Genomic DNA, 13536 nt, shown 5'->3' on the forward strand with positions numbered 1-13536 from the left:
GACACCCATCACCACCGAGCAGGGCAGGCAACTTGCACGGGAGGTTGGGGCCGAGGGGTATGTGTCACATGTCTCCTAGCTACTACTCGCCAGCTCCTTTGATATGTATGTATTGTGGCCACAACCACACGCACTCACGCACGCCCCTCCCGCCCCTCCGTACACATAGGTACTATGAATGCTCGGCCAAGAAGCACATTGGATTGAAAGAGGTATTCGCTGCAGCCACGGAAGTGATTGAGAAGCATGACCACAAAGATGAGACGGCAGTGAGGGTGAGCGATCCCAAGGCCTCCACTGGTTGTTGCCTTCTGCAGTGACTCTGTTCCAAGCCACGGCTTTATTTTCTTTTTTTTAAAGCTGGTATTTTCTCACCACCAGGCATTCTTGGAACACATTTCAGCCCCCTCCCCCGGTAGGTTGTGTTTGTCTCTTGTGGCTCAAGCACAATGAGACAGGATGGCCAAGGAAAATGGAGCACTCCACTAAGCTGGCTGCACCTCCAAGGTTGCCAGCCCCTCAAAAAAATAAGTAAATAAATAAATACTTAGGGTTAATTTGTTTTTATTTACATTTTTAAGCCATCCAGTTCTTGGACGACTGCTGAGGGGATGATCATGGTCAACTTATGATGTTCCTTCAGAGATAATATGAACTCAAGTAAATTGTCCTCTTGTTCTGATTTTCATATCCATTGTGTCAAACAAACAAATAATCTCTACAACAAAAGAAGATAAGGAGGGAAAGGACAGTGAATCACTTCATTTGTATTTCTTTCTGTCCACTTGCCATCTCAAACGCTGTTGGTCTTTGGTGGATTTACTCTTTGTCCCATGCAATTTTGTGCATGGTCATGTGTCTCCAACTGGATGAGGAAAGCCTATGTTGCACTGGAGGAACAATGATCCACACCTACTATTTCAATCCTAGAGGGTACACATAAACCAATCTAACATTTGCAGCATTGTGCACAAAGGGCATGTTCAGAGGCGAAGCTTATGCTTGCTGCTCTTTGAGAATCTCATTGAATTCAGTACAGAAGGTCACTTGCCAATCTTTGTCAGTCTTGACAGCATTCCACCCAATCTCTCTGCTCAGATCAGCCCTTGTACAAGAACTAAACCAAGTATAGAGAAGTTATATAAGGAGAGAGCATGCTGGAAGCCTATACATACTTGGAAGCAAATGCAGGTTCAGTCAGGAAGTTGCTTCCAAACCAGCTCACAGCTTCCTCCAGAGTGACACTCTTCACCTCATCAGTCTTCAACACACCCAGTTCATGTCCTGCAGCCACAATGGCTCAGGAGAGTTCAAGCCAAGTGTGCCTGCCTGTCTCCACAAAGTAGATCCCCCCCAAACAATTGAGCATTCTTGACGTCCCCATCAGTGCTGTTTTGGAGAGTCATCAAGATCAAGCCTCCACTGAAGAAGAATCACACAAGAGCTAAGAGTAAGTTGCATCAAGAAGAAGAAGAAGACAACAAGGAAGCACTGACTTACATGTAGCCTGTTGCTCCTGTTACCAGAATCTTTGGAGAGGACATGTTGTCAAATATCTGTTATGCTGCTTCTTCTTGATTCTGAGTTATTCCACTGGTCAAGGAAGCGTATTTATGCTACACTTGCCAACTTTCTTCAACAAGCTGGCAATGGCTTACGCCAAAAACGACCAGTCCCTCGAGATGATCGTCCGACTCAACCAGGCGGTGGCAGCTGGTCACCTCCCAAAGTCGATGGCCAGAGAGTTGGCAGAGAAGGCCGTCGAAATTGTCAAGTTCAACCGCACCCTGCCACAGTCGCCATACACCACCAGCAGGAGCGAAGCACTGGACAAGTTGCGTCGACAGTTTGCCGGTGGCGAAGGCTTGTCCCATTGCTGTAACTTGATCTCGCTCTTCTGTGGCGGCAATGCGATTGAAGAGTAATGAGTTGCTCTCTCTCTCTTTCTCTCTCTTTAAAAAAACAAACTTCGGCGGCGAGCTGTGGGGTGGCGAGCCAGGTGGCCGGATGCGGGACGAACCCTCTTTTCTACCATGATGGGCCATACACCAGTAAAAGGGGGGGAGACACTCTCGGCCAAAGAGCGAAAATGGCGTGAGGACCAAATTTTTGGTCGTCGGCGATTGCTGTCCTTTCGGCGATCGTTGGGTCTATTGCCGATTGCTGCCTTTCGGCGAGCGTTGGGTCTAACGACTGTACAGACAGACAGCTGCCTGTTGTTACAACTACCACCATCACAATCACAACAGCAACAGCAACATGCCCAAGATCGTTCGCTTCCATCAGCTTGGCGGCCCTGAAAACCTCCAGTTCAACGACCTGCCCACACAGCAACCCGCCGAGGGCGAGGTCAGGCTCCAAGTGAAGGCCGTCGGCCTGAACCGAGCCGAGTCCATGTTTTACCATGGCCAATACCTCCTGAACCCCACCCTGCCCTCGCGACTGGGGTATGAAGCCGCTGGGATCGTCGACGCCGTCGGCCCTGGCGTGGACAAGAGCTGGATCGGCAAGCGGGTATCCACGATCCCCGCCTTCTTGCTCACCGAGTACGGCGTGCTGGGCGAAGAGGCCATCGTGCCGGTAACGGCGCTGGGCGAATACCCCGAGAAGCTCTCCTTCGCCGCCGGCTCGGCCATCTGGATGCAATACCTCACCGCCTGGGGAGCTCTCGTCCACTTCGGCCTCGTCGCCGCGGGCGACTTCGTGGTGATCACGGCCTCCTCCAGCAGCGTTGGTCTGGCCGCGATCCAGATCGCGAAAGACGCTGGCGCCGTCACTATCGCCACCACGCGCGGTTCGAAGAAGCGCAATGATCTGCTTGCCCTGGGCGCAGATCACGTCATCGCCACCGACGAGGAGGACCTCGCGGCCGAGGTGAAGGAGATCACGGCGGGCAAGGGCGCCCGGATCATCTTCGATCCCATTGGAGGGCCCTTTATCGAGAAACTCGCGGAGGCCGCCGCTCCCGATGGCATCATCTTTGAATACGGAGCGCTCTCCCCGCATCCGACCCCGTTCCCGCTCTTTCCCGCACTGGGCAAGGGTCTCACCTTCCGCGGCTACACCCTGTGGGAGGTCACAAGGAGGGATCCTCGGCTCCTCGACGGCGCCAAGAAGTACATCTATGACCGCCTTGCCGATGGCCGGTTCAGCCCCAAGATCGCCAAGACCTTCCCCTTCGCGCAGACCGTCGAGGCCTATCAATACTTGGAATCCAACGAGCAGATCGGCAAAGTGGTCATCTCGCTGGAATAGTGTGTCTCTAACCCTAACCCAGTAAATAAACCATCATCTTCGCAGCCCTAGTTTTCTTTGTCTTTTTATCATTGCTGCGCACCATCACGAACCGCTACAACCATCCACACATGGAAAGACAAGACAGTTCCAAGACCGTTGACGCTGCCGCGTGCAGCCCTCTCAATGTAAACGATATCGCCAGCGTCAGCGTTCGTGGAACCGATCAACAGTTCATCAGATTCCATCATCCACACCATCTTCACGCATGTGGGATCTTCTGTTACAAAACAACCTCCCATTACTGGACTATAACACTTCAAAGGTTGAGCGGTTCCCAAACACGGAGACAGGGACCCACCCGGTCACCTTGTGTCTGGCTAAGTCCCATGAATTAATCTTGAAGCGTATCGCCCGACCAGAAGCATCCATGATTGGTTCGGTCTTGGAGAGATCTATGAAGGTCAGATCGGCCATGATGAAAAAGTGTTGCAGGAACTGGATCAGGTGCTCACGTGTGTCACCGTCCTGGCGTGAGAGATAGTGCTGCTGCTTGAGGTGTCTGTACACACTGGGATCTGGGGCCAGTACCATGTAACCAGGCGGCGATTCGGCTGTCAGGTGCATGAACAGTCCAGCGTTGATGAGGTTGACCAGCTGATCCATGTCCTTGATGTCACTCCAGAACTCTGACACCTCTGGATTGGATGCCAACTCCTTGGCCGCGTTCCCCTTGATGTTCCCACTCTTGCACATGGCATCATCCTTAATCCCAGGGAGATGACATGTGAGAGCCATGGTGATGGCCCATGTCTGTTGGGCAGAAGCTTCCATGTTTCCCATGGTGCCTTCGAATTGGGCCACGCTCATGGTGATCCATTTGCTCATGAAGAAGGGCAACTTGGCCCACCTGTACTCCATGTTGTCAAGCTTCTTGAAGAATTGCTCACATCTCAAGTGGATGGTGCTGACTCCAGCACTGCTGAATAGGATTGTGTTGCATAAGTCTGCTGGTATCTGCACCAGAGTGTCCTGGAAGAGTGACACCCATCATGTGGCCACAGCCCATGTCTCATAGACACTATTGGAAGCATTGGCGATCTGCTTGTAGGCTTCACCAGCAGAAGTCACTAGATATTCCCAGTTCCCACCAGTGGTGTACACTTGCTGCTGCTTCTCTTGCTCCTTCCTAGCCTCTTGTGAGGCTTTGTCTAATCCCAGTTTGGCTTGTCACTTGTTGTGTTGACTTTCATGCATGGTGCTGGTGGCATCATGTGTGAGCTTGGTCAGATTGTTGAAGGTGGACACTGTCCCTGGTGTGTCGCTTGCCATTGCTGCAACTAGCTCAGAGGGATAGTGAACATGTACTCCACCTCATTCCTGTTCAGACAGTAGTAGCTGCTGGGATCAGTGGCACAGATGATGGCCACCATCATGTTGTTGATGTCACAGGTCAGGTCTCCTTCCTCAGGCCAGCAGGTGTGTGTCAATGAGACTACACCATTCTCCCAAGACCAGAAGAGCACTTGGAACATGGTGCCAAGGATTGTGTGCAGACTGGTCATGCCTCCCATGAAGCGCAGGACAAAGGCCAGCCCCAGGATGTGGTATGATGCAAGGCCCACGCAGGTTGCTATGGAGAATGCAGAGAACCTCAGACTGAGGGTGCATATGGCCCTGTAGAGTTTGATGGCAATGGGCTCAGTCATACACTCCTTGGGTACTACCTCTCCTGTCATCTCACTGATTATGACAATATGACCTCTGTGTTCAGTCTTGACACAAAGAGGCCCCATGAATGACACACACCTGAGACCTCCTGTCAGTGGATTAATGTCCTTGATGGCATTCAGTGCACTCTCCACCCCATTCTTCCAATCATCCAGCCCATCCTGTAGAAGGCCAATCTCACCTGGTGTGACTTCAGCACTGGATGCCTGAGCCATCTTGGTCATGAATGTGTGCATGGTGCTGGTCTTGGTAGTTTGTGCTAAGGCGATCTGTTCCACTATCACTTGCAAGTTGGTTTGCAAGGTGTCAATCATCTGCAGGTGCTTGTGTGTCATCCTGGGCCTTGCACTGGCTTGTGAATGTGTGCCATCTCAGGTGTCCTCTGTGGGACATGGACAGTGCTTGGTAGTTCCAAATTGGCAACAGCCAGGAGCAAATTGAACCACACCATGTTGATACTCACCACAACAGGACTGCTGGGCCTCTTGCCTTCAATCCAAGACTGCATCAGATCTGTGAGAACAAAGACCACACTGTCAATCTTGCCCTGAAGTCCATTGAGAGTATCTTCTAGAACCTTGTGCCTGTTGTTCAATTTGGTTTCCTCTTCCATGACAGCATCCAGTGGTTTCAGCAGGAACTCCTGCTTGATGTATATTTAACTCCTTGATGATCTTATGATCCATGCCTGCATTGACGGCGGCCTGGGCGAGATTTGAGTTCAAGCTTAGGTTCAGGTCAGCGGTGAGAATCAACCACGTCAGATCAACAACAGGAACATCTTGTCACCCCTCCACACCACCATCTAAACACCGATTCATATGCCTCGCGCCACTCTGCGTTCAAATCTGGGTCTTGGGAAGCATCACTGGCGATAGAGCGCAGTTGCTCCAACCACTGCTCGCCTTCACCTAGACTCTTTTGTTTCAACTTGTCTTCTAAAGCTTGATCTTCGCTCTCTGCGGTGAAGCAGTTGACCCTCCTTGATGCTCTTGTTGGGTTCCACCTTGTAAACTACGTCTTCACGTCCCTCGACATCGGTCTTGGCCTTGAGCACGGCCCCACTCAGCGCGCGCTTGATGCTGATCAAGCCAACGCGCGCGTCACATAACGTGGAAGCAAAGAGCACATGGAAAGCATGAACGCTGTGCGAAAGGTGGTGGACACACGTACAGCGCGGTGTCACTGGTGTTGAAGAAGGAGGCAATGACGCATTCGCCCTCGACCACGGCTGGCAGAGGGTCAGGCGTGTGCGCCTGCACCACGACGCCGTCGTCCTTGCCCTCGCCCTTGGCCGCCGAGCCGTACTCGATGACCGGCTGTTCAACACCGGTTGGAGGGCGCGCTTCAGCTGGCGCAGGACCTTGGCCTCCAGCCTCTCCCCCGACACCACGTACTCGGCCTGTGTATGCGGCCATCATCAGCCTCGCCGGTGATCCGAAAGGCGGAGGAATACACGTACGTAGCCCCGGCCTGCCTTGGCGAGGCCGTTGACGAGTTCCATTGACACATTCGAGCCGATGCCAAGCGCGAATACGCGCGTGTCTCTTGCGTGCTTGCGCACACATTCGATCACCTCGTTCGTGTTGCCCACCTCGCCGTCAGTCTACGAGGATTCGATTCATCGGAATAATCAGACTACTCCAGGCTTCCAAGCCTGAGGGAATGCGCACCAAAACAAAGACTTGCCTCGGGTACTTGGGGTCGGAGGGCGACGATAGCACATCCCTGAGTGGCTCGAGAAGCTGCGTGCCTCCGAGGTCGGCCCGGATGGCAGCCACATGCTGGTTGGCTTGCTCGAGGGTCTCGTCGTCGTAGACTCGGGACGATGGGAACAGCTTCACGTAGTGGCTCCCAAACCCGATCACTGCATACACACGCACGCCAAAGACCCAGTTGGCGCCCGTCGTTGCACTGCAACTGCTGTGGGGTTATGGAATGGGAATGGGGACCATTGAAGCGGGTGCCGACGGGGAGCGAATGGAAGAAGAGGGCCAAGGCGTTCTTGGCTTGGTCGATGCGTCCACCCGACATGGATCCACTTCGGTCGACCACGAAGAGGAGCTCGGCGATGACGTCGGCGTCGCGCAGGTGGTCGAGCTGCGGCACAATGCTGACCATGGCCACAGCGGACCCGGCCACAGGGTCCACCTCAGCCACGGCCTGTGGCTCGCCCCGCGACTCAAGCTGACCCAGCAGGACCACGAGGCCCGTGCTCGATGCGTGCGTCTTAGAGTCAAACTGCACCTCAAGAAGAACGAACCGGCCAACAACTCTTGAGTGTCATCCTTTGGGCACGGGTGTGAGACCATGAGCCGCACCTGCAGGCGCGCAGTGTTGCCGGTTATGGTCGACGTCAGCTGGTGGCCTGAGGGACACTCGACGGCATGCACGGGTGCTGGCATGTCGGCGGAGATGGTCACGTGTAGGCCGTCCTTGACGGCTGCTTTGGGCTGGGCTCTGCCGAATGACAAATAACAAAAAAATGATGAGCATGGCAAACATAGCGGTGGGATCATTGATTGGTTATCGGCGCACTCATCAGATTGGTGGCCGGTGGGCGTGGTGGTGGTGGTCGCATTGCCAAAGATGGGGAGACGGGTGATCGGCAGATTCATGCGCACGAATTCGCCCTCGATCGTCAGTTCGCTCACATACCGGAATGTGATGACGCACTCCTGCGCGCGGAACGGGCGGATGGCGGTGAGCGAAGCTGGACAGGCAAACGGAACGACACCTTGGGTGGGTAGGGTAGACACCTTGCCAGGAGGTAGGTTGCCAACGTTAAGCAAGAAGGCGCCTGCGATCTTGTCGTCCTGCGCTAGCAGGAACCCACGACCGCCAGAGCTGATCGCGTCATCGTACCTGTGGTTGCGGTGATCTCGTGCGTGTTTTAAAATGAAAGAGAAAAAATAGAAGGAAGGTCATCCAGGAAAGACACGTACGCATTGAGAGCCTCCTCCTTCTCCTTGATTTCACCGACGATCAGTTGGTCATCCACGATGGCCTCAAAGCCGTAGAGCGAGCACTCTTCTTGTTTGAACTTGAACCTGGCGGTTCCATTCATGAGGACCGCTGAAATGGTAGACACTTCTTGAGAGAAGTAGAGAGAGCATCGTACACGGCCTCAATGGGCACATAATCGGAGTTGGTGTATCGCTGGCTGACCTCCACCTGTGCTACCATGCCCACCACCTTTGCGTTCACCGCCAGACCACGCAAAGGCACCAACTCATGTGTTTCCACGCCTCCTACGCGAGAGCACGCACAGGCAGGTCAGTTGTACCATGCGCCTCGCATAGCCCCGCAGGATGGACCAGGTTTGTGTTGGTACCAGCGTTGTTCTTCTTCTTCGGAAAGAGACCACACAGTACTGGTGTGGAGTCACAGTACTGTGGCACCACTGCACCAGCACTTTCAGGAGGTTTTGAGACGGCAGTCGGACGGCGCCACCTGGCGAAAGAAGGCAGCCAACGCGGCCTTGACGCGTTCTCCATGTGGTCCGCTAGCTCTTCCCATGTGCTGAATGCAAAGGAAAATTATTTTCTTTGCCTGAACAATTTTAATTGTTTCCCTCCCTCAGGGAAGGCACGGGGAGCGAGTTTTTTTCTGAGTTTTCTTTTTGGCCCTTCACAGAAGGAACATGCTGAACCGTTGCAAACCAATACCACAGATGTTAAACTTTACGGGGTGGGCAGTTTACCACAACACAATTAAGGAGTTAAGACGACAATACATGGAAAGTTAGGGTTAACTTTCAATCCATTATCACTCCCTCGGCGTCAGCTGAAAACACATGATATTTCATTGGGTGCCTAACAGAGAGTCGGTCAGCGAACCCGACCTCCCAGGTCGCACCACCAAAAAACTCGAGAAAAACAACCACTTGTATTTTCTCGAGCGTCACCACCGTGACGACGACAAGGTCGCCTGCAGCACCTACACGCGCTACAGGCCCATGCGCCGTGAGACCGCCATACTTGGCAGCTCGCGCGCCCGCAGGTAGCTGTTGACGGCGTCGCTCCGCCACCCGCCAATGGTCATGACCTGCTCCGTTGTCATGCCACCCTCGATGGTGGCCGTTGCGCCGCTGATGCGCAGAGAGTGCGATGAGACCTGCGTGCTGAGCCCAGCTGCCATGACCATGCGCTGGCACACTGCGCTGATCGTGCTTGACGACATCACACCGCTGCCAACTGTCATGAAGAGCAGGCCAGGCGCATGGCCCCTCCACTGGATGAACAGCTGGAACAGCCACACCAGGTGCGTAGCACGCCCTGTCGGCTCGATGAACACCAGCTGGCCCTTGCTGAGCTGGTCGTTCTTGGCCTTGTGAATGCACATGCGCAGCCCGCCGTCGCCAAGCTTGACGTCCTCCAGGCGAAGCCCCGCCAGCTCCAACGCCTGTTGCATTGCTCACAAGCCAAGCGCCACAAGGAATGCATCACGCTCCCACGTGTCGCCACGCCTCTGGCTTGTGACCCACGCCTGCAAGGCCGCCACTGGAAACGGATCATGACGCCGCCGCACAGCTCTCTGGCTCCACTTGTGCACCACGCTGGCAACCAGATCCCGCATACGTGCACTCTTGCACAGATCCACATGACCCGCCCACGTGTGATGCATCAAGACCACCACCACTGCCGCACGAACTCCACTGCCCCACCTGGCCACCTCGAGGGCCACGACGAAGCGCTCCACCATCACCTCCGCCGCCGGCAACGGGCAGGCATCCCGTGCCAGCACGAAGGCTCGAAACTCGTCCCACCACCTATCATACACGCGCATGGTCGACGGCGCCCTGGCGGCCGCCAAGAGCTCTGCCGCCCGCTGCTCTAACTGCGCCAGCTCTGCGCTTGGGACCTGTTGACCTCGTGGGCCTCCCACAGCCACTCGTGGCGTTGACCCAGCTTGAACACCCCCGACAGGCCACGCCTGGCGAAGTCACTGCCATGCCCCAGGCCATGCCACCAAACGGAGACCAGGAGCAGCAGCAGCCACCAATCCTGCCCAGTCCATCACAGCACCACCAGGATGCCCATCACTCCAGCCTCAACAAGGTGCGCCAACACATGTGCAATGAGCAGCACTGGCAGCACCAGAAGGTTGCACATGCCACTCCACAACTGCGTGAACGCGTCCACGGCCTCCACGCCTGGACAGCCAAACAGGCTGTTGAAACAAGGAGCCTTGGCGTTCAGGTTGTTGGTGAAGTGGTCAACGTCCCAGCCCCCAAACTGCTGCTCCAGCTCAGCGACAATGTCCCAGGAGAGCTCCCAATTGTTGGTGTTGGAGTAGTGTGACAGCCAATCAGCCTCCCTGTTGTCCATGCTCCCATGAATCCACTGCACATTGTAGACTCCACAACCCTTGGCCACCGCCCTCAGCCACACACGCCACATGACGTCAGTCATCCACAGATCAGGGCCACCACCATCACACAGGTACACAACCACCATGATGTTGTCACTTTCAAATTCAACCCACCAGCCAGCAACATAGTGCCCCAGCATCTCAACAGCTAGCTTGACCGCTTTCATCTCCTTGTGGTGGATTGGCCATGCCAGTTCGTCCACCATGAACGCGCCACGTGCCTGGAGGCCGACCTTGGGAATGCAAGCTCCCCACCCCGTGTCGCAGGCATCTGTCTGGAATACCATGACATGTGACGGGCGCCAGAGCGGTGACCCCGCCACCAAGCGAATGTTGCTCCCGATCCACGCGATGTCGCCGCACGTCGCCACATCCATCAGGACACGCCGATTCCACCCGCGCCAGTTGTGCCCAATCAGCTGATAGACACTGTGCAGGTAGAGGTGCAGGACCAGCGCTGCCCTGGAAACTGCTGTCACTGACCCCACCAGCTCAGCCAGCTGGCGTCTGGTCCGGTGGTCGCACACGTTGCGCAGGCACAGGCCCTCGAGCGCCTCGACCTTTGGCTCTGGCACCCGAAGCAGGCCCATGCCCAGGTCGACGACAAGCCCCAGCACCTCCGCACACTGGGTCAGCTCCCACTCACCCTTGGTGGGCTCGCGCAGCCACCCGAGCCGGTCCAGTGTCAGGGTAATGACTGTGTCATGGATCTGCTGCAGGGCCTCACAGTCTGGCGCCATCACAACAAAATCGTCCAGGTAGGACATCACAATGATGCCCTGACGCCGCCAGTCCCACACCATGGCACACACCACTTTCATGAACACCCACAGTGAGATTCATAGGCCGAAGGGGAGGACGTGGTAGTGGAACCAGCAGTTGCCCACCCAGAAGCCCAGCAGCTGGCGCAACTCTTCCTCCACCAGGAGGTGCTGGTAGCCTTGTGCTAGATTGAAAGTGATCATCCACCACCCCCTCCCAGCCACTCAGGCCACCAACAACAGCCCTTCAAACCGCACCCTCCACTCAGCTATCCCCAAGTTGATGCGGTGCATGTCAATGACCAGCCGCCATTTTTTCGGTCCCTTCTTCGGCACGCAGAACACTGGCAACACATAGCAAATGCCAGTGGGTTTGGATGGGCCAATGCCCATGAGCTCCACCACTCCTGTGGTGACCAGGCGTTCCACCTCGGTGAGCAGCCAGGTCTGCTGCGCTGGGGTCACCAGGAAGATGCGCCAGTCCTCCAAGACCTCGGCCCACAACTCAAACGCCACACCGTGGGCAATCCATGAATGGACCTGGTCAGATGCCCCAATCTGGACCCACGCCGCTGCCCAAGCTTGCAGGCGGCCGACCACCAACAGCTCTGCCAGATCCGTCACTGGCACCACGCCCGCCCCAGGGGTGCCCAGGTGGCGTGGACTGGTCTCGCCCAGTCCATCACTCTCATAGTGCTCGTCCCACCTGGGCTCCCGCCAGCGCCACGTTGAGAGTGGCACTGCCCCCTCCCCCTGCAGCAGCCCCTCCTCGCCATCCACCTCCACTGACTCGCTCTCCAGCCACCACTCGTCCTCCCCCTCCTCCTCGCTGTCACTTTCATCCTTGATCAGCGCCAGCAGGTCGCCCAGATTGTCCTCCTGCTCCTCCACCACTGCCATCTCCTCCGCGCAGACACTTCCCAACACCCGTCCACCAGCTCACTCAACGGGGGCAGGCTCACGCAGCCAGCTGATCCCATTTCTTGGGACACTCCTTGGTGTAGTGGCTGCCACTGCACATGTAACAGGTGATGCTCCTCCCCACCAGTTGCTGGCTCCACGGCTCCACCGTTGAAGCAGGGGGGTCCCCAGTCGCAGGCATGCCACGGTCGTCCCTGGCAGGTGCAGGATATCTTGTACCCCCACAACCACGCCCTGCCCAGCCTGACCAAAAAAGTGAGTCTGCTGGGGCCGCCTTACAGACCTTCTTGTGGCTCTCAGCCTTCTTCCAAGCCTCAGTGAGCTTGTCCTGCCGCCTGGCGATGAAGCTGCCCTTGTCCTCTTTGAGGCAGCCTGCTGTCTCCCAGCCCTCCTCCTCGCCCACAACAACAATGTGGGCATGGCTCTTGATGTCCTCCTGGAGCTCTGTGATCAGCTTGAGGACCTTGCCAGGCGCATCACAGTAGACCGCCATGACCTTCCACCTGATCTTCTTGAGAAAATCGTACTTGTGTTGACCATGCACTGTAGTAAGACTATGATCAGGGAACCAGACCGCCACCTTAGCCAGGCGCCGAAAACCATGCACCTCATGCACTGCGGCAAGCATGGCCGCCGCCACACCAGCCCGCCCCGGCGACAAGCCCTGGCCAGCCACATCCTCGCTGAACTCGCCACCACTTCCGCCACCACTGTCTTCATCCTCCTCATCCTCGTCGTCGTCGTCCTCAGCCTCCTCCTCGTCGACAGCCGGCCGGCCTCGCTTCCCGCCGGTCGGAGACGCCCGCCGGCCACTGGCACGACTGGAAACGCCCTGGGCCTCGCGCCACACCTTGAGATGGACCAGCTGGTCGATCCTCGACTTCGACCTCGTAACGCCAACAAGCCCGCAGAGCTGCCCCAACTCCTTGAAGGGGAGCTTCTGAATCGAGCTCCACTCGCCAAGCAAACGCTCCCTAGCCTCCGCGCGCTCATCCCGCATCTCAGTCTCGTCCTCGCCGCGAATCATCGTGTGTGTACAGTGTGCTCTCTCCTAACCTGACGCTCAGAGAAAGAAAAAACATGCTGAACACATCCCTCCACCAGCGTTTTGTTGCCCTTGTCAATTGCCACTCCAACAGCACTTGTTTCAGGCCATAGAGGCTCTTCTGCAGGCGGCATACATAGTCCAGATGGTCACAGTCCTCAAAGCCTTCAGGCTGTTCGACGTAGATCTCCTCCATGAGCTCCATGTTCAGGAACGCGTTGTCTATGTCCATCTGGTGGATGGTGAGGCCAAGGTTGGTGGCGATGGCGAGGAGGAGTCAGAGATTCTCAAGGCAGATGACAGGTGAGAACATCTCATCAAAGTTGATCCCAAAGAGCTGGGAGTATCCTTTTGTGACCCAGTGTGCTTTAAGCCAATTGATGAGGCTGTTGGCCTTGCATTTTACTTTGAATAGCCAATGCGTGCCAATTGCCATCCAGCCTTTAGGAAGGCAGACAAGCCAGAACATCC

General features: G+C 55.8%; 8 protein-coding genes across 8 annotated transcripts; 1 reads left to right on the plus strand and 7 right to left on the minus strand.

Annotated features, from left to right (window-relative positions):
* Positions 1-2259: 2259 nt before the first annotated feature.
* On the plus strand, positions 2260-3255 carry ACA1_362830 (oxidoreductase, putative; the record flags this gene model as incomplete). The annotated part of the gene is made up of 1 exon (XM_004333761.1): positions 2260-3255. One exon carries the CDS (start codon positions 2260-2262, stop codon positions 3253-3255), a length of 996 nt encoding a protein of 331 aa, XP_004333809.1.
* A 288-nt stretch (positions 3256-3543) lies between these two features.
* ACA1_362840 (uncharacterized protein) lies at positions 3544-4155 on the minus strand (the record flags this gene model as incomplete). Its single annotated transcript, XM_004333762.1, has 1 exon — positions 3544-4155. The coding sequence occupies one exon, from the start codon at positions 4153-4155 to the stop codon at positions 3544-3546; it is 612 nt and encodes a 203-aa protein (XP_004333810.1).
* A 419-nt stretch (positions 4156-4574) lies between these two features.
* Positions 4575-4943, minus strand: ACA1_362850 (uncharacterized protein; the record flags this gene model as incomplete). The annotated part of the gene is made up of 2 exons (XM_004333763.1): positions 4575-4696; positions 4736-4943. 2 exons carry the CDS (start codon positions 4941-4943, stop codon positions 4575-4577), a joined length of 330 nt encoding a protein of 109 aa, XP_004333811.1.
* A 929-nt stretch (positions 4944-5872) lies between these two features.
* ACA1_362860 (von Willebrand factor type A domain containing protein) lies at positions 5873-8032 on the minus strand (the record flags this gene model as incomplete). The annotated part of the gene is given in 10 exon segments (XM_004333764.1): positions 5873-6047; positions 6139-6284; positions 6296-6367; positions 6428-6571; positions 6639-6832; positions 6918-7206; positions 7287-7425; positions 7504-7643; positions 7725-7812; positions 7911-8032. 10 exon segments carry the CDS (start codon positions 8030-8032, stop codon positions 5873-5875), a joined length of 1509 nt encoding a protein of 502 aa, XP_004333812.1.
* An 881-nt stretch (positions 8033-8913) lies between these two features.
* ACA1_362870 (phage integrase family protein) lies at positions 8914-9378 on the minus strand (the record flags this gene model as incomplete). Its single annotated transcript, XM_004333765.1, has 1 exon — positions 8914-9378. One exon carries the CDS (start codon positions 9376-9378, stop codon positions 8914-8916), a length of 465 nt encoding a protein of 154 aa, XP_004333813.1.
* A 422-nt stretch (positions 9379-9800) lies between these two features.
* On the minus strand, positions 9801-11141 carry ACA1_362880 (uncharacterized protein; the record flags this gene model as incomplete). The annotated part of the gene is made up of 2 exons (XM_004333766.1): positions 9801-9971; positions 9993-11141. The coding sequence occupies 2 exons, from the start codon at positions 11139-11141 to the stop codon at positions 9801-9803; spliced, it is 1320 nt and encodes a 439-aa protein (XP_004333814.1).
* A 36-nt stretch (positions 11142-11177) lies between these two features.
* Positions 11178-11999, minus strand: ACA1_362890 (uncharacterized protein; the record flags this gene model as incomplete). Its single annotated transcript, XM_004333767.1, has 2 exons — positions 11178-11270; positions 11358-11999. 2 exons carry the CDS (start codon positions 11997-11999, stop codon positions 11178-11180), a joined length of 735 nt encoding a protein of 244 aa, XP_004333815.1.
* Positions 12000-12057: 58 nt separating this feature from the next.
* Positions 12058-13047, minus strand: ACA1_362900 (uncharacterized protein; the record flags this gene model as incomplete). The annotated part of the gene is made up of 3 exons (XM_004333768.1): positions 12058-12162; positions 12304-12563; positions 12621-13047. The coding sequence occupies 3 exons, from the start codon at positions 13045-13047 to the stop codon at positions 12058-12060; spliced, it is 792 nt and encodes a 263-aa protein (XP_004333816.1).
* Positions 13048-13536: the final 489 nt, after the last annotated feature.

The sequence above is a fragment of the Acanthamoeba castellanii genome, assembly GCF_000313135.1.
Source record: "Acanthamoeba castellanii str. Neff unplaced genomic scaffold scf7180000084624, whole genome shotgun sequence".
NCBI classification, from domain to species: Eukaryota; Discosea; order Longamoebia; family Acanthamoebidae; genus Acanthamoeba; species Acanthamoeba castellanii.